Source organism: Trichosurus vulpecula, chromosome 4 (assembly GCF_011100635.1).
Source record: "Trichosurus vulpecula isolate mTriVul1 chromosome 4, mTriVul1.pri, whole genome shotgun sequence".
Lineage (NCBI taxonomy): Eukaryota > Metazoa > Chordata > Mammalia > Diprotodontia > Phalangeridae > Trichosurus > Trichosurus vulpecula.
In genome coordinates this window covers 317,578,653-317,601,542 of record NC_050576.1, presented here as the reverse complement: position 1 = coordinate 317,601,542, position 22,890 = coordinate 317,578,653, and the positions used below count along the sequence as shown (strand labels likewise).

Sequence of the window (22,890 nt, the reverse complement as noted above, 5' to 3'; positions counted from 1 at the left end):
CAGGTAACTCTCCTTTCTTCCTCAATGAGTTCAATACCTGGCTTTCAATATTTCTCTAATCAACTCCTATCATCATCTAAGAAATTTCAACATACATACGGATTCTCCCTCAAATACTAAGTTCCTTGACTTACTCTCCTCTTATGAGCTACTCCTCCACCCCACCTACGCGACACACAAGGAGAACCCTTGATCTTGCCAACATCCACAAATGTAACACCTTTCTGTTCAAAAATTCTGAAACTCCCTTATCCGATCAATCTATTTCATCTCTCTCTCTGTCTATCCTTTTTATAATCCTACTCTAAATCCTTACCATGACCTCCAGTCCCTTGACCCCTTACTTCTCTCCCAGGCTAACTCTCCTACACTAGCCACTCTTTCCTCTTTTCCCCATCTTGATTCCTTGGTGAACTCCTTGGTAAGCATCTCACCAATCATACCCAGCCAAGTATCAGCCTTGGATCACTCCTACCATTCACACCTACACACACACTGCTAAAATGAAGAAGGAGAAAATTACACAGCCATTCTAACTGGGCTCATTTCAAGTGCATATTACATAGCCTTAACTGGGCCCCCACTGCTGATGGACAATCCCACTATACCTCCTTTACCCACTCATTATCGCAGATTCCACAGTAGCTCTTCCAAACCTTTTCATCCCTTCTCAAACCTCCCATGGTTCTCCCAAATCCCTACTAATGATCTCTTAGTTGCCAAATCCAATGGCCTTTTCGTAGTCTTCCTTGACCTCTCTGCAGCTTCTGACACTGTTGATCACTCTCTCCTCCTCGACACTCTCTTCCTCTAGGTTCTCAGGACACCATTCTTTCCTGGTTCTCCTCTTATCTGACCACTGTCTCTCCTTTGCTAGATCCTCCTACAGATCATGCTCTCTAACCACAGTTATCCTTCAGAATTCTGTCCTGGGCCCTCTTCTCTTCTTCTTCTCTACTACTTCACTTGGTAATCTCATCAACTCTCATGGATTTCATTTTCTTGTCCATGATTCTCAACTCTACCAATCCTTCCCTAAAGTCTCTGCTGACCACTAATCTCTCATTTCCAACTGCTTTTCAGACATCTTCCACTGTATATCCAGGAGAGATCTTAAACTCAAAATGTTCAAAACTGAATTTATTATCTTCCTCTCTGAACCTTCCTTGCCTCCTACTTTCCCTATTACTATAGAGTACAATGCCATGCTCCCAGTCCCTCAGGCTCACAAGCTAGGAGTCATTTTGAATTACTCACCATCTGTCACTGCCCCATATCCAAACTGTTGTCAAAGCCTATTGATTTCAACTTTGCAACATCTCTTGAATGTGCTCCCCTTTTCTACTCTGACATGGTCACCACTCTGGTACAGGCCCTCATCACCTTGCTCCTGGATTAATGCAACAGCCTACTGGTAAGTCAGCCTGCCTCAAGTCTCTCCGCACTCCAATCCATCCCCACTAAAGTGATTTTCCTAAAATGCAGATCCAATCTTGTCACCACCTAACTCAATAAACTCCTGACGCTTCCTATTGCCTCCAGGAGCAAATATAAAATGCTCTGTTTGGCATGCAAAGCCTTTTATAACTTAGCCTCCTCTGACCTTTTCAGTCTTCTTATACCTTACCCCCTTAATACTTACTCTGATCCAGTGACACTGGCTTCCTGGGTATCACATGAACAAAACACTCTATCTCTTGGCTCAGGGAATTTTCTCTGGCCATCCCTCATGCCTAGAACACTCTCCCTCCTCCACTCCAACTACCGACCTCCCTGGCTTCCTTTAAATCCCAACTAATATCCCACTCTTTACAGGAGGCCTTCCCTAACCCACCTTAATTCTAGTGCTTTTCTCCTTTAATTTTTTCCTATTTATCCCATATAGCTTGCTTTGCATATATTTGTTGTCTCCCCTCATCAGAGTGCAAGTTCTTTGAGGGCAAGGACTATCTTTTGCCTCTTTTTGTATGGTAAGTACTCAGCATACTGCCTGGCACATAGTTGGTATTTCATGTTTATTAACTGATTGAATAAGCTAGACCCTAATGAGAAATGACTTGACCAAGGTGATATATCTGACAGAACCAGGACTTGAAAATATGTCTAGTTACTCCTAGTGCTCTTTTCACTATGTCCAATCCACTGTACCAACTATCAGTGGCAATTCAATACTTTCTAGAAGTATAATAGCTATTATTATATTAAAGAGTTAACTTTTTCATAAAGGGACACCTAAAATTTCTGTTTGTAGAGAAATTTAATCGCCATTAGTTCATATATATAAAACCATCAATATCCCTAGCACAGTTACATATATCTTCTGAAGGAAGCAAAAGCACTTCATTTTTTCAAAAACTCATTCTCTGAGCTCAAACAAATATCTTCTAAAATTCCTAAAAAGCAGCCTATTTTGCACATAACACTTGTCTACCAAGTCAAGAGTCTAACTACAGACAGAAGATTCAGAAACAACAGATAAGCAACCAGTATTTTCCTGTCTCTTAAGATATTGTCAATTTCAGATTTTTGGTGATACTATTTATTCTTCCCACAAGCATGGGGAGAATAATTCCAATCTTTTCTTGAAGATTCATGATACATGGGCATGAGGTTTCTGTGTAATCCCAAAGCCATCAAATTCCAAAAATCAAAAGTCAACTTTAAAAACTCAAAACACAAATTTACAAATGTCATTCACCTAATTTTTGACATATAATTAAATTCTACTGCTGTGCAACTTATATGGCCGTCGGTCATCTGCAAGCGCAGCATCCTTGGTGCAACTTGAGACTCTTCATTATCCTTTGGGGCAGCAACATTGCGGATTTTTTGAATCTGTAGAACACATGGGCCTTCAAGCTGTAAAGACAAAGGAAGAATCACTTTTGAAAAACTTGCTATTCTTATTTTTAGTAATTTTTTTTCTTTAGTAACATTTTGAGTACCACACAGTTGAAATTCAATTCATTAGAGATAAATCTAAAAGTAGACTAGATTCATCAATTGTACTTTGGTAGCTTCGTGTTTTAAAAGAAATTCTTCTTGGAAAAGCTCTTTTACAGGTATCTTTCTCAAGCATACATGAGTCCAATTCCATTTTCAGAAAGGAATAACAGGAATAAAATCTTCAAGAAGAGAGTTCTGGCGTTGGAGTAAAAGGTATTAACAGAAGACTTTAGAATTCCACGCTACAAATTTTTTATTTCTGATATTCATTTATTATGTGAAATTCTGGTTTCCAAGGTGCTTTCTGCTTTCAAAGGGCTTTGCAGTAATACAGATATTTGTAAAGATGAGATGCTTTTGCTCAGAACACACTAAGATCTAAACACACCCTCTTCTGGTAAAATAGAAGAATACTATTCTCTGTTAGCTAATAATTTCAACTTTCCTGAGTTTAATTTATCTGAGCAATAGTGTATTCACAGAAGTATGTATTTATCAATGTTTTTAAATTTAGTTTTGCATTTCTTGAGCTAGAGTCACAAAGAAACTTTACTCTCTCATAGGCTGTCCATTTCTATCAAACCAAAAATAAAATAAAATTAACATAGTAACTGGTTTTCTAACTAAGCATTTGTGAAACAAGAATACAAAATTTTGGAAAATGACAGTAAAATTTTTAATTATTTCTCTGGGAAAAAAAAAAAATTTATCCCAGACTGGAAGTATCCTCTCTAAAGAAAGCACTTTTTCATCAACATTGTAAGATAGCATACCTTTTAAGCATGTTGACAGAAGATGTTCTATCATTATTATTATTAATCTCTTTATTATTCCTTTTTGTACTCCCTTTACTCATGTATATCATAAATTAATTTACGACTTCAACAAATAACAAAAGTAATGTGAAGTGATTAACTCATTTATTTTAAAGTTCCCCTAGGTGAGTATGGCCCGAAGTTTTACAAACTGCCTTCCTCACAATACATTAATATTATGTCTCCAAGGAAATGTCAATTTAGCTATCAATTCAGGGTTAGAGAAATATCCAAAGGGAGAAGAAAACAAGCAATTTATATATCACCTACTTTTTAACTTACCAGGAAAAAAATCAGATTTTTAAAAATACAGTTTTAGCAGAATAAATTACCTCTAGACTGTTAGCTAGTTTGAAGAAAAGGAGAAAGCTAAACATGGGAAGTTTGTTCTAGTCACCTTTTAAAATTTTCTTATCCAAGCTTTATTAAAATAGGCATTGCCATATAAAGGCCAAAAATGTAATAAGCTGAAATGACAGCAGAGTATTTGATAAAGTGAATATTCCACAAACTCTTCTATGTTTATAATTATTTCTTCTTTGTATGTGCATGGTCATAGCATACATACATAATTACCTATTAATATATAAATCATAAAACACTTCTGTAATGATTTTGAAAATAAACCATTTCATTTCCTACCACGTTTCCCAAAGCAGAATGACACATTGCCTTCATTAGTAATATTATACAAACCACAAGTTAACTAAAACTAAGTTAAAGATAATGATAGTCAAAATACTCATCTTGCTTTCTATTTCTACTGGTACAACTTCACTCTTACAAGCTCCTCTGGACTTACAAGAAGTTTTAATTTCTCCTATCATTTTTTCTGACCTTTTTGAGGGGGTAGGGTGTGGGAGCGGTGAAGGTTCAGGAGGTAGGAAAACATATCATTCTTGTTCCTAGGATCCCACTGAAGGCTCTTGTTTTATAAAGCAGAACTTTCACTTTCTACAATATCCTTCACAAAAGAATAAAATCAATCAACAAGTTTTTACTAAGCATTTGAAACAAGTGCAAGTCTATGCTAAGAATTATAAGCAGAAAGTGAAGAAAAATGTTACCGCTGCCCTCAAGGTGCTTACAACGTAACTGGGAAGAGAAAACTAACATTCATGAAACAGCAAATCATATGAAATTATGTCTATACATCACTATATTCTAAATGCTATATGATGTAAGTACTAATTCTTATTCTTCTTACAATTTCCAGGTTAATTTGCTCAATATTCTGATCCTTATCTAGGCCAAAATACATTATAAGCGTGTTCTCCATGACTGAACTCAACAAATTTATTTTCTGTCTTTTGTTTTAAAGATACCTACAAATAAATGTCCTCCATAAATCTTTCTACTAAACAGAAAAAATGAAGTTCACTTAGGCCTCAGTATGTCTAAGCATGAACTTTCTATGATTCTTCCATAATCAACACCTTATAAAACACTATGGCTTCCAAAGTGTCTAATTTAACATATATCTATTCAATGTTTGACCTTCATCAGTGTGCAATACTATCTTATTAATGTAATTCCAGAGACCAAAGACATTTTGACCTGGCTTACTTTCAGCAGCTTTCAATAGATCTATGATCTTATCAATATGGGTAAATTCTTCATCAGAAAAGATCACAAGCAAGATGGTGGCTGGTAAGCAGGGACTAGCCTGAGCTCCCTACCGAGTCCCTCCAAAAACATATAAAAAATGGCTCTGAACCAATTCTAGAATGGCAGAACCCACAAAACAGCAGAGGGAAGCAGGGCTCCAGCCCAGGACAGCCTGGATGGTCTCTGGGTGAGGTCTATCCCACACGGAGCTGGGAGCTGGGAACGGAGTGGGGCAGAACCCAGCCTGAGCGGCGTGGACCAACCAGATCAGGAGCCGGGCGGAGGGGGCCCTAGCGCCCTGTCAGTGAGCTGCGGCAGTTACCAGACTCCCCAAACCAAAAACACCAAAGACTGCGGAGAAGGTTAGTGGGAAAAGCTGCGGGACTGGAAGGAGTTCGAGGTTCGGCTTCCAGCCCCCGGGGCAGCGGAGGTGGGGCAGCTACAGCTGCTCCTGCTTCTGGCCCCAGGCCCACCTGGTGGGAGGAATTAAGTGGCAGATCAGAGCAGAAGTGCACAGCCTGCTGAAGATCTAAGCCCAGTCCGGGTTGGGGGTTCTTGGGGAAGGAGCAGTGCTGGTGTGGCAGAGCCGGCACCTCCCCCCCAAATGTGGAACATAGAACTCTCTAGTCTACAAACAGTCATACCCCACTGAAAACTCAAGAGTCAAGTTAGTTGGTTGGGAATATGGCCAGGCAGTGAAAACACACCCAGATTCAGTCTCAGACTTTGGATTCTTTCTTTGGTGACAAAGAACACCAAAACATACAGCCAGAAGAAGTCAACAAAGTGCAAGAGCCTACACCAAAAGCCTCCAAGAAAAACATGAACTGGTCTCAGGCCATGGAAGTGCTCAAAAAGGATTTGGAAAAGCAAGTTAGAGAAGTAGAGGAAAAATTGGGGAGAGAAATGAGAAGGATGCGAGAAAACCATGAAAAACAAGTCAATGACTTGCTAAAGGAGACCCAAAAAAATACTGAAAAATACACTGAAGAAAATAACACCTTAAAAAATAGACTAACTCAAATGGCAAAAGAGCTCCAAAAAGCCAATGAGGAGAAGAATGCCTTGAAAGGAAGAATTACCCAAATGGAAAAGGAGGTCCAAAAGACCACTGAAGAAAATACTACTTTAAAAATTAGATTGGAGCAAGTGGAAGCTAGTGACTTTATGAGAAATCGGGATATTATAAAACAGAACCAAAGGAAAGAAAAAAATGGAAGACAATGTGAAATATCTCATTGGAAAAAACCACTGACCTGGAAAATAGATCCAGGAGAGGTAATTTAAAAGTTATTGGACTACCTGAAAGCCATGATCAAAAAAAGAGCCTAGATATCATTTTTCAAGAAATTATCAAGGAGAACTGCCCTGATATTCTAGAGCCACAGGGCAAAATAGAAATTGAAAGAAAAGATCACAAACCATCCATGCCTTCTCATCCAAAGTGATTCTTGGCCATATCATTCAATAAATCCTCCACAAACAATCCATCTATTATTTTGGAGGTCTTTATCTAGGATTTTTTTATATTTGCAGATTCCAGTGTATTATTTTGGCTGTTCATCTGTTATCACTCACTGTCATCAGAAAACTGTCTCCTCTGGCCTTTTCCAAGAATACGTTCCCTTAATGATATCCTAACACAACTTCTTGAGTATAGGTCAACACTGGCAATGTGCTGTAGCCTGTTTGGGAAACTACATATGTTTCCACTATCCTCTGGGTCCTCCATAACTTTGACTGATAGCAGAAGAGAGTGAAAGGAGCACTAAATTTGGAGTTAGAGGACAAGGGGTCAAATCCCAGCTTGGCATTAATATTTCTGTGACCTTGAACAAGTTACTTAAACTCCTTAGGCCTCATTTTCCTCTTCTATAAAATGAAGTGATTTTATTAGATGATGTCTATAATGAGAATCCCCTTGCACCCAAAGAGCTTTTGTTTAATGTTGCTAAATCTATTGATATTTACTATATTGCACATTTAAACATCTTTGTATTATTATGATAATAATTTTGAACTTGTAAAATGCCCCAAAAGGCAACCCCAAGGGTCACTAGACCACACTTCAGGAGCTGATGCCCTACACAACTCCATAAAAGACCATAAGTTGCTGAGAACATATTGATCTAATTGACAGAGGGCATTTTCTGACTTGGAAGTTTTCAATAACAAAATTACAGGTCCAGTCCTTATCCCCTGGTTTAAATATAATTAGATTTCAAATCTTTGATAGAAATGAAAAAGGAGTGGTCTGTAGTAGTACAAAGGGATAATAAATGAACCACACTGGCAATTCACAGATTGGAAAAGATTCACAGGAAGGACCTCTGTACTTTGTATAGATCACCATTGCAGGAATCAAGGGAGAATATGGGCAGGAATCATTCAGCATGAAAGGGTACAGCATCTGCACTATCCACATTGACAAGATCACAGATCTAATGAAGTATTGTACTTGACTTGCGCATATAAGTCAGGATGATAATAGTTGAATAAAAATATTGGGTGTACAAAAATGCATTATGCTATGCTTACACAGAAAATGTACAAATAACATAGTAAATATGGCAACTACCTTCAAGAAGGCAATAGAAAGTAATTTCTCAGTTCACAAAACAAATTCATGATTTATAAGTTCAACTATATTCTGAATTCTATAAAGGTATAACAGCAAGAATAGGGAATTTACCTTGTTTGTTATTTTCACTAAAGTGATTCCTTTTATCACCCATAATAATACTAGCCTCTGTAATCAGTGTCTAAAAGACTAAAGGATTCAAATTAGAAATACCAAGGTCTGAGATAAGGACCCTCTGAAATGAAAACCAACAAGAATAAAGACAGAGATACAAGATTAACCACAAACATAAATCTTCTCCCCAAACAAGTAAATGATTGCTGATATGTTTAGAATACTTACTCTCAGTAAGGGACCTAAGATGCTACCTTAATGTGATCATGACTTCAGAAAGCTGATTATGAAGCATGCTTCCTACCTGTTCACATAAAGGTGATGAACCAGAAGTGTAGAATGAGATATGTATTTTAAGACACAGTCAACTTGTGGATTTGTTTGACTATTCTTATTTGTCATAAAGGAGGCTATTTGGATGGCAAAGGTGGGGTCCGGGGTTGTGAGGCAAACACTCACACAGTGGTCAGAAGAAGCAGTACTTGAGATATGGGAGACACTAACACAGGACTACCCAGCATGGTATGCCTTCATCAAAGAAGCGGGTATACACTCTGTGAGCAGAATCACCATAGAACAAAGGAATTGTGAGCTGCACAAATCCAAAAACATATCCATCCCAAAAGGACTTCTTGTGTCCAACCTGTGGTTAGAGACTTCCAAACCAGTTTGGACTGATCAGCCAGTAGAACACACTGTACCCTGACCTCAACATTGTAATATCATTGATCCTCTTTAAAACGAAGGACAACCAATCCCCCCCCCCCAAAAAAAGACTCAGAAAAGTGCACCAGTGAAATTATTTTTTTAAAAAACTAAAAATAGCAAAAGGAAATTCAAAAGGAGGGTGGGGGTGGGGAGGAAGTAAGGACGTTTTGTTACTACCATGTTAAATTTAATGAACACTTTTGTTAAACCAATTGTACATAATAGTTGTCAGTTTAACAATTCTACTTTCCTATTCTTCTTTGTACATTGAAATATTTGTTTATGTTAAGCTCCTAATAAAATATAAATTTAAAAAGTTTAAAAATAAATATCAATTAGCCCATTCTTGAGCAGAATGTGTTTTTTTGTATCTGAAAGCAAAAATTAATTCTGAGAGGCAATTAGGATTACTTGTAAGTTCATGAGTAGAAATGGATGGAATTTTGACTAGAGCCATGTCTACAGAAATTAAAGGGTTGTACTGCATTATGTGTCGATGACAGTGAAACTGTAAGGTACACAAGAGTACGAACTACTTTGCTGTTTTTGTATCCTAATAACTTAGCAACATCAGACACAATTTGGAACTCACTGACTTGTGAAGTAGGAGGTTCTGTTGAACTCATGATTTACTCTGAACTCACAACACTTTTATACCCAGACTTCAGAGAAAACAAATAGCTAATATGGTCAAGCCAACCACAGCGATTTGTCAGCAAATGTATTAAGATTACATCAGCAACAGGGAGATGTCCCAGTAGCAAAAATTGTCTAGCCATTTCTGCCAATCAGCAGCTGCCACCCTTCTTTGCTCTTCCCCTCTTGCTTATTACCCCACTAATTACTCTCTTTGCTGCTTCATAACCCCATTAGAATAATGCAGTAAATAATAAACAGGAGTCAAAGGGCAAGCTGGTAAGTATTAGGGAAATGTTTTTTGAGAAAAGGCTTGAAGAAGTTTCAAGAGATTTTAGACTAAACAAGAGCAAAGTGAGATTTTCTTATTCCAAAATTAATGAGGTGATGAAAAATACTTACTAAAAGAAATGATGGAAGTCCCTGACCCTCAGAATTTTAAGAATGTGCAATAATACCAAGTACTAAGAATAGACAATATGATTTTGGGTCTTTATAAAGTCTATAGAACTGATGCTAAGTGAGGGGAACAGAACCAAGAGAACACAGTACACAGTTACAACCACACTGTGTGATGACTAACTTTAATAGATTTGGCTCTTCTCAGCAATGCAAGGTTCTAAGACAACGCCAAAAAACCCCTTATGGAAAATGCCATCCACATCCAGAGAAAGAATTATGGAGTCTGAATGCAGATCGAAGTATACTATTTGCTCTCTCTCTCTTTTTTGTTTTGTTTCTTCTTTCTCGTAGTTCATCCCATTGGTTCTAATTCTTCTTTGCAACATGACTAATGTGAAAATATGTCTAATGTGAAGGTATACGTAGAGCCTATATTGGATTGCATGCCATCTTGTGGAAGGGGGGAGGATGGAGGGGAAGGAGAGGGAGAAAATTTGGAACTCAAAGGCTTGTGGAACTGAATGCTGTAAACTAAAAATAAATAAATAAACTTTAAAAAATAATAAAGTTTATAACTTCATGAAAGTTTATTTTTTTTAAAGGCAGCAACATTCTAAAGCAAAATTCAAGCAAAATACATATTAGGTTCATATTCAAGGATGGTACAGCTAGTAAAAAGGGAAGAAATAACGAGGGAATCCCAAACAATGGTACAGTCCTTCCCAATTGAGAGGCATCACAGTATAGTAAGAGATTTGGAGTCAAAAATATCTAGCTTCTGATTCTACTTCTGTCACTTAATAACTGTGTGGTCAGGGGCCAAAGTTTCTATATTTGTCAAATGGACACATATCACAGGACTGCTGTGCAAATGAGAAAATGTATGGAAAGTGCTTTGTCAGTGGTAAAATGCTATTTTTAAAAAGGCATAAGTTCTTTAATATTCCCTTTGATTAAAAATCTGTCAGCTACTTTGTGAAAGTTAGTTTTTAAATTTCGATCAACAAAATATTGAGCATCTGTAATGTACAAGACACTCTTTAAAACCACATAAATGCTACTAATAACAATTACTGGTAATTAAACTAATTGGTAGCTACAGTTTGTTAATGCTTAACAATATATTCATTGAAAACATGTTCAACATTTCATTAAAATGAAAATTAGAGAAATCATGCTATCTGATACAAGGAATAAAGAAACAAAAACTTGTGGTAACAACAAATTCACAGAACCTTCCCTAAAGTAAACAAGAATTTTTTTGCAACTTCTTTAAACAAACTCACAAAAATGTCTTTAGACTGTGTACTAATTTTTAATTTTAAGACAGCAAAGCCATCTTGTGGTTGAAACTGGTAATGCTCATACTTTGAGCACGACAGATTACACTAATTTCTCATAATGAATTTAGGTCCACATTAGCAGTTGTAGGACAAGTCTTACACAAGTGGACTAAGTACCCCTACTGTAAGGATTTTTTAAAAAATACTTAAATTCCAAAATTTCTTCACACTATCCGTTGGTCATAAAATATTTTCAAATAAAAAAAATTTTTTTAAACAACTAACAGTTCACCTTGGTTAGGATACTTACTGCTATGAAAACATTCATATCAGAATGTTCAATATAATTTTTTAAAGTAATATATTTCAACATCATGACTCAGGCTTCTTATTACTTATTTAGGGTTACTTGGCGTCATTTTATAATTTTTATACCTTAGTCAAGGATTCTTAACATGAACTTTTAAAAAAAATTGGTAACTATTTCAATGTAATTGGTTTCTTTTATAATAACACCTGTTTTCTTTCCTGCACTTAAAAATATTATTCTGAGAAATGTCTATAGGCTTTATCAGATTGCTAAAGATAACAAAAAGTGTAAGAATTCCTGTATTAAATAAAACTATGAATTCATAAAGCAAAGAATACAGCATATTTTTAGCATGCTTATAGTCATATTCAAATGCTCTCCTCTGAATAATCTTCCATCTATCTAGATCTCTTTTTAGAACATTTAAATATGAAATTTTACTATGAGTTTTCTTAATTCAGCAACTTAATGGTTTCTCACTTTGGTAGTCTTTAAAAGAAAAATACAAATACGCTTTCATTATAATAATTATAACTGGTGGTGAGAAGACAAGAAGTATGATACCTGTCTTCAAGTATACAAAAGGGAATCGTGGAAGAGAGAACAAATTTCTTCAGTATGATTTTAGAGAGTACTAGAGTAAAAGGGTTATGAATTTTGGGGTTCCACAAGGAAAAATTTACTATAAATTAAATCTATATATCAATAGAATGGGCTGCTTTTTAAGGATGTGATCTCCACCTAGCTAAAAAGTATTTAGGCAGTCAGTAAACATTTATTAAATGTCTACTACAGGCCAGGCACTGTGCTACGTGCTGGCAATACAAAGGAAAACAAGACTTTCCTGTCAGGTTGGCTAAAATAACAAAACAGGAAAATGATAAATGCTGGAGAGGATGTGGGAAAACTGGAACATTGTTACATTGCTGGTGGAGTTGTGAACTGATCCAGCCATTCTGGAGAGCAATTTGGAACTATGCCCAAAGGGCTATAAAAATGTTCATACCCTTTGACCCAGCAATACCACTTTTAGGGTTGTATCCCAAAGAGATCACACAAGTGGGAAAAAGACCCATATGTACAAAAATATTTATAGCAGCTCTTTTTGTGGTAGCTAAGAATTGCAAATCAAAGGGATGCCCATCAATTGGGGAATGGATGAACAAGCTATGATATATGAAGGTAATGGAATACTATTGTGTTATAAGAAATGGGAATGATACGGACTTCATAACAACCTGGAAAAACCTACACGACATGATGCTTAGTGAGCGGAGCAGAGCCAGGAGAACATTATACACAACCACAGATATATGGATTCTGTGAGGACCAACCCTGACAGACTTTGCTCGTCTCAGCAACACAACGTACAAAGACAACTCCAAAGGACTCACAATGGAGAATGCTATCTACATCCAGAGAAAGAACCATGAAGTATGAATGCAGATTGAGGCACACTTCATGCTAGCCTTCTTCCCCCCCCCCTTTTTTTTCTCTCTTTTGTTTTTGTTTTTGGGTTGGTTTTTTTTTTTTTGGTCCTGTTTCTTCTTTCTCATGATTCATTTCATTGGTCATAATTCTTCTCCATAACTTGACTAGTGTGTAAATTAATTCAATGCGAAAGTTATATGTGGAAGTTATATGGGATTCCATGCCATCTTGGGGAGGGAAGTGGAGAGGGAGGGAAGAAAATCTGGAACTCAAAATTATGTAGAACCGAGTGTTGTAAACTAAAAATAAAAAAAATTAAATTTAAAAAAAAAAAAGGAAAACAAGAGATAGTCCCTACCCTCCAGGAGCTCACAATCTAATGGGGAAAGCAATATGCAAATAACTATGAACAAATAAGCTACATACAGGATAAACTGGAAATAATTAAAACAGAGAAGGCACTAAAATTAAGATAGAAAGGGAAAGGCTTTTGAAGTAGGTAGAATTTTAGCTGGGACTTAAAGAAAGCCAGGGAAGCCAGGAGGCAAAGATAAGGAGGGAGAAAATTCCCTATATGAGAGACTACCAGTGAAAATGTTCAGAGTCAGGATATGGAGTGTTTTGTTCAAGGAACAGCAAGGAGGCCAGTGTCACTGGATCAAAGAGTATGTGGGGACGAACTAGGGTAGAGAGTAAAGTGTGAGAACACTAGAAGGCAGTCTAGAAGTTATGGAGAACTTCCAACAGCAAAGAGAGGATTTTATATTTGATCCTAGAAGTTACAGTGAGCCACTGGAGTTTACTGATTAGGTGGGGCAACATGGTCAATCTTGAAATTCATGAAGATCACTTTGACAACTGAGAGGACATAGACTACCATGGGAAGAGACTTGAAGCAGGCCGACCAAACGAGAGTCTACTGTAATAGTCTAAGCATGAGGTGATGAAGGCTTGCACCAAGGTAGTAGCAGTGTCAGAGAAGAGAAGGGACATATGTGAGAGATGTTAGGAAGTTAAAATCAACAGGCTGTAGCAACAAGTTGTACATGGGAGATAGGTTTGAGTGAGGAACTGAGAATAACACCGAAGTTGCAGGCCTGGGTAACTGGGTAACTGGGAAGATGGTACCCTCAAAAGTAACAGCTAAGTTTAGAACGGGTGAAGGTTTAAGAAAAATTAGCTCAGTGTTGAGCAAGTCGAGTTTAACACATCTATAGAACATCCAGTTTGAGATGTTTAATAGCAACTGGAGACACAAGACCGGAAGTCAGCAGAGAAGTTAGGGCTGGAAAAGTAGATTTCAATCATCAGCATCAGCATACCCCACCTCGTCCCCAAACACTTTTGTGCTTTTGAAAAAAAAAAAAACACCTAGGAAACCTAAAAATTACACACACACATACACACACACACACACACACACACACACACACACACACACACTTATTAACTTAAAGTTATCAGGTAATACAAGACAAACTAGCTTTTCTGAAAGTTAATATTTAGACAAATTAAGTTAAACTCATAAAAAAAGAATGTCTGAAAAATGAGTGGGGAGAGCAGAGTACTTTACAGTATTTCTAAAAAAAAAAAAAAAAAAAACTTTTTTTCCAGAACATTCTCATTATTAGTATCATTAATTATAGGATCATACTTGATAAAGAAAATAGTGCTGGAAGGAACAAACTTAAAGAAGCAAAAATCAGTTTAAATTTGTATTAGTAAAATTCTCCATTTCTTTCCATTGCCTGTTTCTTAAGTAAGGGCATTTTACCCAAGTAGTAGTAAAAAGGGCATTTAGAAGGATAAAGTTTGGTACTGATGAACCAGACAGTGTAGTACTGATGTTAAGAAAGCAAACACTAGGATGTATTAACATTTACTTGATTAATCTGAAAGCAGCACTATAGGATGTAATCACTTTGATTACTGAATATAATAGATTAATCGCAGTTATACCTTCTCTAGATTAGTATGCTGAGAAAAGGATACAATCTGTCAGAAATGCTAAGACTATGAAGTGAACTTTAAAGAGCAGGGAATATGAATAAAAGGCTCCAAAATAAATATAAGTTCAAATTCAAGGAGCTAGGTTTAATTTAGAAAATGCTTGGAAGATGGAGAGAATTATCAGTCTCAAAGTATATGAAGAGTTATTTTGTAAAGAAAAGCAACCTGCTGCTCTTCATTGCCCCCAAAGATAAAACAGGAGATAATATACTTTAAATTGCAATAATAAGGAATTTAGGGAAAATATAATGTTTCATAATATTTAGTATTGTTAAATTTCTCTAGGTATCTTTAACAATAGGTTATATTCTTATGTGCCTGGACTTCAAATAGTAGGTTAGATGACTTTTCAAAGTATCTTCCAGCTCAATCAACCTTTCTGCAGGAAATAAACAAACATTTTAGTATATGGGAACTAAATACATGCTCTGCCACAGCAGTGTTTTTGGTACAAATTAAAGCCAAACAAACCTACAAGACACCCCACCCAACCCTTCCCGCCTTCTCCCTAAGCCTAAGGTACAATAACTTCTTTGATTTGAGTATAGAAATGGTAAAGAAGCTATGTATAAGATACAACCTCACAAAATGAAAAGCTTAGAAATGCTTCATTTAAGTTAGAAACCCCATCATATTTTACTGAAATGTAATACTGAGAGGCAGCGTGGCACAATGGGTAGCTATCTTTAGTGTTGAAAACCAGGTTCAAGTCTCCCCTCCAGCACATACTGGCTGTATGACTATGACCCTGGGTAGATTAGCTTGGCTTCTCAGTGCTGAAGGCAACTCTAAATTTATGACCTGCAGAAGTGCCAGCCTACAGCTCTATCACACCACAGAAACATGAAATATTCTTTGTAGACTGTGGTGCATAAAAGCAGGGTGGAGCTTTGGAAAGAATCAAAAGACATGGGTCACAGTCTGGCTTAGTCTTTATTAGCTCAGTGACTCTGGGCAAGTCATTTCATCTCTCTGAGCTTCAATTTTGTCATCTAGAAATATCTCAATATAGGTAAAAGGAATTCTCTCATCTTACCTATACTAGTAAAATAACAAGTCTAGTCCCTATCCTTAACCTATCCTAAATGATTTCTTGATTGATGATTGCTAAACTCAAAAGTTCAAAACATGAACAATGGCATGTATGGAAATTTTCAGTTGGAATTGTTTTGCATAAATGTTCAAATGACATAAAAATGAAATAGAAAAATCAATGAATCAATAAGCATTCACTAAGCACTCACGATGTGTCAGTCACTGGTCTGGGGATATGAAGGAAAATAAAAAGCAGCCCCTAACCTCAAAGACTTTATGCTCTACTGGAAAAAGATAATATGTACATAAGTAAGTATATTCAAGTATTGGTATCATAACATGAGACACAGTCAAAAAGGGAAAAAAAGGTAAGATTACAATAAAAAAAAGATTTTCAATTCTCCAGAGTAGACAAAGAGTGGAAAAGACATCATTTCCACTACGCTAATAGCTTTACTCCAATGTTCTCTTCTATATTCTTACTTTCTTATGCTATTATATTCACAAATAAGATATCTGATGATGGGTCAATCAAAAATAAAAGGCACAATTACAAAACTTTAATAGTCTGTAACATATTTTGTATATTTATCAGCATGTTTTAATTTATTCATTTAACAAACATTTAGTACTTCTGTGCTATAATATATGCATATTACTCAAGAAGATTCAAAGATTTAGATAAAATAGTCCCTGCCCTTATAGACTAGTGGAAAATAAGACACTAATAACTAATATAATACATAACGTTACATGTTAATTTAACTAACCTCCACAATATCACTTGTAGCTGTTCCCTTCTTATTAGTCATACTATTACCACCCTAATTTAGGCCTTCATCACTTTTTCATCTGAACTACTTCAAGAGCCTCCTTGGTCTCCCTGATTTAATTCTTTCCCTTCTCTAATTCATCCAACACAGAGCTGCCAAAATGATTTGACTAAAATCTGACCATGTCAGCCCTCTACACAATAAACTCCAAAGGATCCCTCTACTGCTTCTAGGATCAAATAAAAGTTCCTCTGTTTGGTTTTTAAAGCCCTCTACAACCTATGCCAAAACTATCTTTTCAGCCTTATTATATACTATACCTTCTCCCAGATGCTACAGTCTTGCCAAAATGGCCCTGTTGTTCCTCACACAGCACACTGCAACTGACAGTTCTCTGTACCTGGAACACACATGGAATTCACCCCACCTCTCACAAATTCCTGTTTCCTTCAAAAGTATGCTTAAAGGACACCTTTTAAATTAAACTTTTCAACTTCCTGCCAAAATGGCTACATTTGAGCTCTGGGACCAAAAGAATATTAACTACTGGTGAAAATGCAGCAATTCTTCCATATGAAAGCAATGTTTTAAGGATCTGAGTGGAGAAAAAGCTAAACATCCTTAAATCCTTCAAGTGATTCCCAGGATCCTCTCCATTAGAATAAAAACATATTTTTAGCATTCTGGGTTACCTTTTCCACCTTTCCACCATTAATGTCACTGGGGAGGAATTTCTTGCCAATGGTTCTCAAATCTGTCTAAAATAAAAAGGACATCATTAAAATAGAATCAGAAAAGAAAAGTAAATTTAAATCATGTCATGAATAAAGGATTAGATTTCTTCATAAGATGCTAGATCAAAGGGAAAATAAATATGTACTGACTATCTCTTCTGAAATAACTTCTCTCCATGGAAAGGCTATGAAATATACCAAAAAGGTTGACTATGAGAAATGAAGCTAGATCCTATAAATCTTTAGACAGGATTTTAACATGAATTCTGTTTATATTCTCCAAGAAAGCTATCAGAGTTTCAGAAAATAGCTCTACTCGTTAATCTTTCTAAAGGTCAATGATCTAATTCAAAATATTTCAAATTCAAATTTTTCAAATAATTCAAATATTTCAAATTCAAAACACAAGCAGTTTGGCAATTCAAATAGTTACTTTTTATATCTAATTATAAATGAACCCATTGTAAAATTCACACATAATAATAATGGATGAAATTCATATTCTAAACCATGTTGGATTAAAAGATATAGCACCTACCACTATGTATACAGAGTTCAGAACAAAACCTATGGAATAACAAGTCATTTATTATAATAGGATATTATACATTTGTGTCTCATAATTGTAAAAAATTTATAGAAACACAATTTCACCTATGTGAAAAGAAAAAAAACCACTCCATAAAAAAAATAGTGAACAGAAATTGATGGTGCAGGACTATTCCCAAAAACAAAATGCAATGTTAGGACATATCTAACAGCAAAGCACATATACAGGGCAGTAAATATAAAATAAAAACAAATTCTCCAACTACAGTCTTCATCATGCAGACTCTTTGGTTTTGACCTCTTTTGCAAAGTAAAGCCCTTAGAAAATAGTGGGAATTGGATTGAACATACAGGAAATGGGGACAGGGGAAGAAACTATAGGAATTAAAATTATTTAGTTAACTAAATAAGATGTCTTAAAAATGAGAACTTGGTATGAATCAATAATTTGCTTTTTACTGCTTCTTATTAGTTAGAAGATGATGAATAGAAACTACTCTATGAATTAAGTAGAGAATAAAAGAAAATTAATTTAAAGGGGGGGAGAATGGGATATTTAGCTAGGATAAGGATGAATATGAATGCTACTATGCTATTAAATAAAGACTCAAGCGTAACTACAGAATCTTATTCCTTTAAAATCTTTAATAAAAGAATAAACATCCTATCTTTCCTTCCTTTGCCATTTATTTAAATTTTATATACTTTAATGTTATAGTCAGTTTCCTCTTCTATTTCCCTACTCTAAATTCCATCTTTTTTTTTCTTCAAAAGGAAAAAGGTCCCATAAATATTAATTTTTTATGTATTTTGCTACCAAATTTTATTTATCACTTTTTGATTTTTGAAAGCACAAAGATAATGACCCACAGATATAGGAACATTACTGATTAACTACTGGTGAAAATGCAGCAAAAATAACCCCAACAAGGGCAAATGTAGGCTCCTCAAAAATGAACAGATTCTTTAAATCTCCTTTTCAGATCCTAGAACTTTTCAGAAGAAATCAAAATCTGAGGCATTTCCTGGAATATCTTCTAGATATAAGTTCCAAATAAATGGCACTAGTGTAGTTAGTCTTAACCCATATTACATATCTACAATAAATGTTGCAACATCTATAACTAATCACCTGATTCAGAATCAAGTTACTACATTTTCCTCTTGCCAGTGGATTCTACATAAAATATGTTCAAGAAACATCAATCAATTCCTGCTGAAGCTGGATATTCTGAGATTTAAGAGTTAAATACCAAATTAAATAAATGACATGTTAAAAAATTAGAATCATTCTCCATTAAAGTTATCAAATGAGATATTTATAAAGCACCTTGCAAACCTTAGAGTACTATATTGTTAGCTATTATTATCATAAAATCCTATATGTTTTGATTCATTATTCCTAAATACAGTATTTGAATTAAGCAGGTTAATTAGAAAAATCTTGCAGAAAAATTTATAAATATAACCTACATTGAGGGCAATCAGGATGATGTCATTTATATTGACTTTGTCAGGAGAACTTTTGCAGGCTTCGATTCCTTCATCAGAAAGATACCTGTTAAAAAAAACAAAAATGCTTAACATGGCAGTAATTAAATTAAAACAATCAAAAAAAAACCGTATTGGGGTCCATTTTACCAATAGGAAAAATTCCATCATGAACTGATTCTATAAAAGAGAAAAACATCTTTTGTTTTACTCTGTTCATTCACTAGAGTAGAGGTTCTTCACCTGGGCTCCATAGGACAGATTTCTGGACACCTATGAACTCAGACAGGGGAAAAAAGTCTTTACTTCAATATAACTGTTTCTTTTATAGGCCTATGTATTATATTTTTATTTATTTAAAGACCTTATTCTGAGGAGTCCAAGGAATCAACAGACTGACAAAGGAGTCCTTGACACAAAATTGATGAAGGACTCCTGCCCCAAAGTAAAATGCATAGTGCATATTATTCTATGGTAATCATAACAACTAATAATAACAATAGGTTATCCAAGCACTATCTGAAGAAATTTATTAATACACTGTCATACTTCTTTGGCAAAGTTATAAGCATCTCTAAGAAAAAATACATATAATATCAAGCACTGTATCAAGCATTTATTATTTTGTATTCCAGTACGTGGCTTCTAAGGCAGAGGCTCTTTACCTTTTTTGTGTCATTTAACTCCTCCGGTTGTCTGGTGAAACCTACGGATCCCTTCCTAAAATAATTTTTGAATTCATAAAATAAAATAAATAAGATTACAAAGGAAACAAACTATATGGGAATGCAGTTGTCAAAATGTTGTGTGTGGTTTTTTTATAAGTTTATGGACCCCAGATTAGGCATCCCTGCTCTAAGGAGACAAAACAACTTGTTAATATGCACGTTTTAAGCTTAACTAATCTTTGAACCAAGATTATTATTTTTGCTACTTCCCTACAGTAGTTCTCTTAAGAGTCATTTTCATAAGCACCCTGAGTAAAATTACCTCTGTGTGTACCAGGGAGAGCAATTTCCTTAGCATCTTTAAAGCATATTTGCTAGTTGAAAAAAGGTATTGGGAATCCCTTCTTAAATGCTTCTTAGGAAGTGGATGGGGAGGAAGAGACGAGAATTCAACTGTATTAATATTTTGCTTTGTAAACCCAAAATATCATGAGTTCTCTTTTTTTTTTTTTTGGTAAGGTTTCACTGATAATAATAACTCGTAACAGTGTAGAGGTGACTATTTCAGCACAATACAAGTTCTGGCCAGTCTTCCCAAACTAAAAATCCTTCAATGTATGTCTATTGCCTTCCTCACTTTAGGAAATTCATTGAGATTCATCTTCAGAAAGGTGATGAATTGTTTTTAATTAGAGCTATTCGTGACAATGGTTTACTGTGGACACTGCAATTTGCAACTATGGAAGGTAAAAGGTAAAAACAATATAATCGAAGTTGATGTTAGGAAAAAATAAGAATGTAAAAGTGAGAGTGTAAGAGTATCTAATGGGTGATAAATAGGAAACAATATTCAGAGAGAGGAAAATTACTGAGAGGACATGTCAATGGGTGAGTAATTTGATTTTTAAAAAAAATAGTGGATAAGGAGTTAGACTGTTTGAGAAGGAAAGGTGATCAGCAAATGACCAGGGAATATAAGAATCTGTGGTCTCTGAGGAAAATTGATTAGAGCAGGGTGCTACTGAGATTGAAGTTGTAGGTTTAATCATCATATATTCTAGTTACCTTTACTCTGTTCCATAGTCAAGGACTGAAAATCCATCTTATTAGTTTGTAAAGTCTATGAAAACAAAGGCCATGTTTTGGTCATCTTTGAATATTCCTTGACCCCTAGCACAGTGATTTGGACATAGAATTCATTCATTCACCTACTACTTAAGTCATACGAAGATAATTAAAACAGGATTGTTGGAACTGTGGAGCTTAAAATTTAGGAAAAAAGATTCAGCATATACAAAAAAATATTGAACAAGTATAAACACGCTATACTGTAGAAAAGGATATAAGACATTTACAAAGTATAATGTGAGAACCAAGGAAAAGAAAAATACTACGCAATACAACAATCATTTATTAAGGCTGTTGTGTACACTGTACTAAGTATCAGGCTATCTAATTTTAAACCAAGCGAGATACCTGATCTTAAGGGGTTTATACACTGGTAAAGGGATAAGAAATCAACACAAATAGCTAAGTGTAAAAGGAAAATGACATGTGAAGTCTAAAAAAGAAAGCTTCCTGGAATAAGTGACATGTGACTTGGACTTTACAAGACTGACAGAAATTCAATGGATAAAGGGGAAAAGGGGAGGGGGGGCAGAGTATTATAGGCATAATGGGGGGGGAGAGGCGGGGGTAATAGAGCCATCTGGGAGGAATAGCTGGAAAACATTTCTCTGAACAACTACTCCAAACAGATGCATCAGACCAAATCCTGATGGAGAAACCCAGAAAAAGTCACAGAGAATCCTTTGTCTGGCTCAGGTCAGAATAAGAAGGTAACCAGAGAGGTCTGCTGGCAACAGGGGCTGGGTGGGGCTCCTGCACCCAAGCAGAGACTTGGCACCAGGACAAAAGGGGGTCCCAAACCCATACTGCAGTACCCCCAAAACCAGCCCCTTACCACTGATAGGGACAGATACCAATTAGTAGCTTTGTTGTCCACTATCCAGTTTTGGGTCACAGATTCAGGGAAGAGTGCGAAGAGGATCTGCCCAAAGTGGGGTGGTGGGTGTTTGAGGTGGGGGTGGGGGGAATTTTGGGGCAAGATGCTGGGGGGGGGGTGTCTTCATCTAAATTTCTGAATTTAGTACTATGCTGTAGTCTATTCACCTTCCAAGGGCCATGGGTGAAGAGTGACTTCAATTTTTGAGGGTGTATAGCATCTCATTACATTATCTTCTTTAGTGTCATTTCCATTGATAAAACCACATCAGTTTCTGATTTCAATTTGACATTTCCAAGAACTTTGAATTTGGAATGTCAAGAACTTTTCTAGGTCTTTAGTAGTTGTAGCTGCTAAGGAGCAGGACTATAACATAAAGTCAAACAACTTTGAGAGACTTAAGAAACCTGATCATTACAATGAATAACAGCTATTCCAGAAAAGTGATGATGAAGCATGCTTCCCATCTCTTGACAGGTGATAGATTCACAATTCAGAAAGACACAACTTTTTTGGACATGGCAAATATGTGGGTTTGTTTTAACAAATATGCCTATTTCTTGCAAGCACTGTGTTGTTCTTTTTTGTGATGAGAGGGAGAGTAGAGACTGGGGAGAAGGTGAAGGGTGAAAGTAGTAATAATGCTACCCAAAGAAAAGATACTGTGTGGTTGAGCAAACTAACTCTACGCTCTTTTGTAAATTGACATATAAAAAAGTGATAAGGAAACAGATTTTAATATAGACTATATTACCTAAGAAACAAATGGAAATTGATTGAGAGGGACTGTG

General features: G+C 35.7%; 1 protein-coding gene across 3 annotated transcripts in view; it reads right to left on the bottom strand.

The window, feature by feature from the left end:
* TDRD3 (tudor domain containing 3) overlaps positions 1–22,890 on the bottom strand; it is a 206,823-nt gene that overhangs the window by 141,008 nt on the left and 42,925 nt on the right. For 2 of the 3 annotated variants that reach the window (XM_036755196.1, XM_036755195.1), the window contains exons 2-4: positions 19,409–19,493; positions 17,345–17,410; positions 2,699–2,859 (exon numbers count right to left, since the gene is read on the bottom strand). In XM_036755196.1, coding sequence (XP_036611091.1) covers positions 2,699–2,859; positions 17,345–17,410; positions 19,409–19,493 — 312 coding nt within the window. Of the gene's footprint in view, positions 1–2,698; positions 2,860–17,344; positions 17,411–19,408; positions 19,494–22,890 lie in introns of those variants that run through there. The other variant, XM_036755197.1, reaches the window with a different exon arrangement.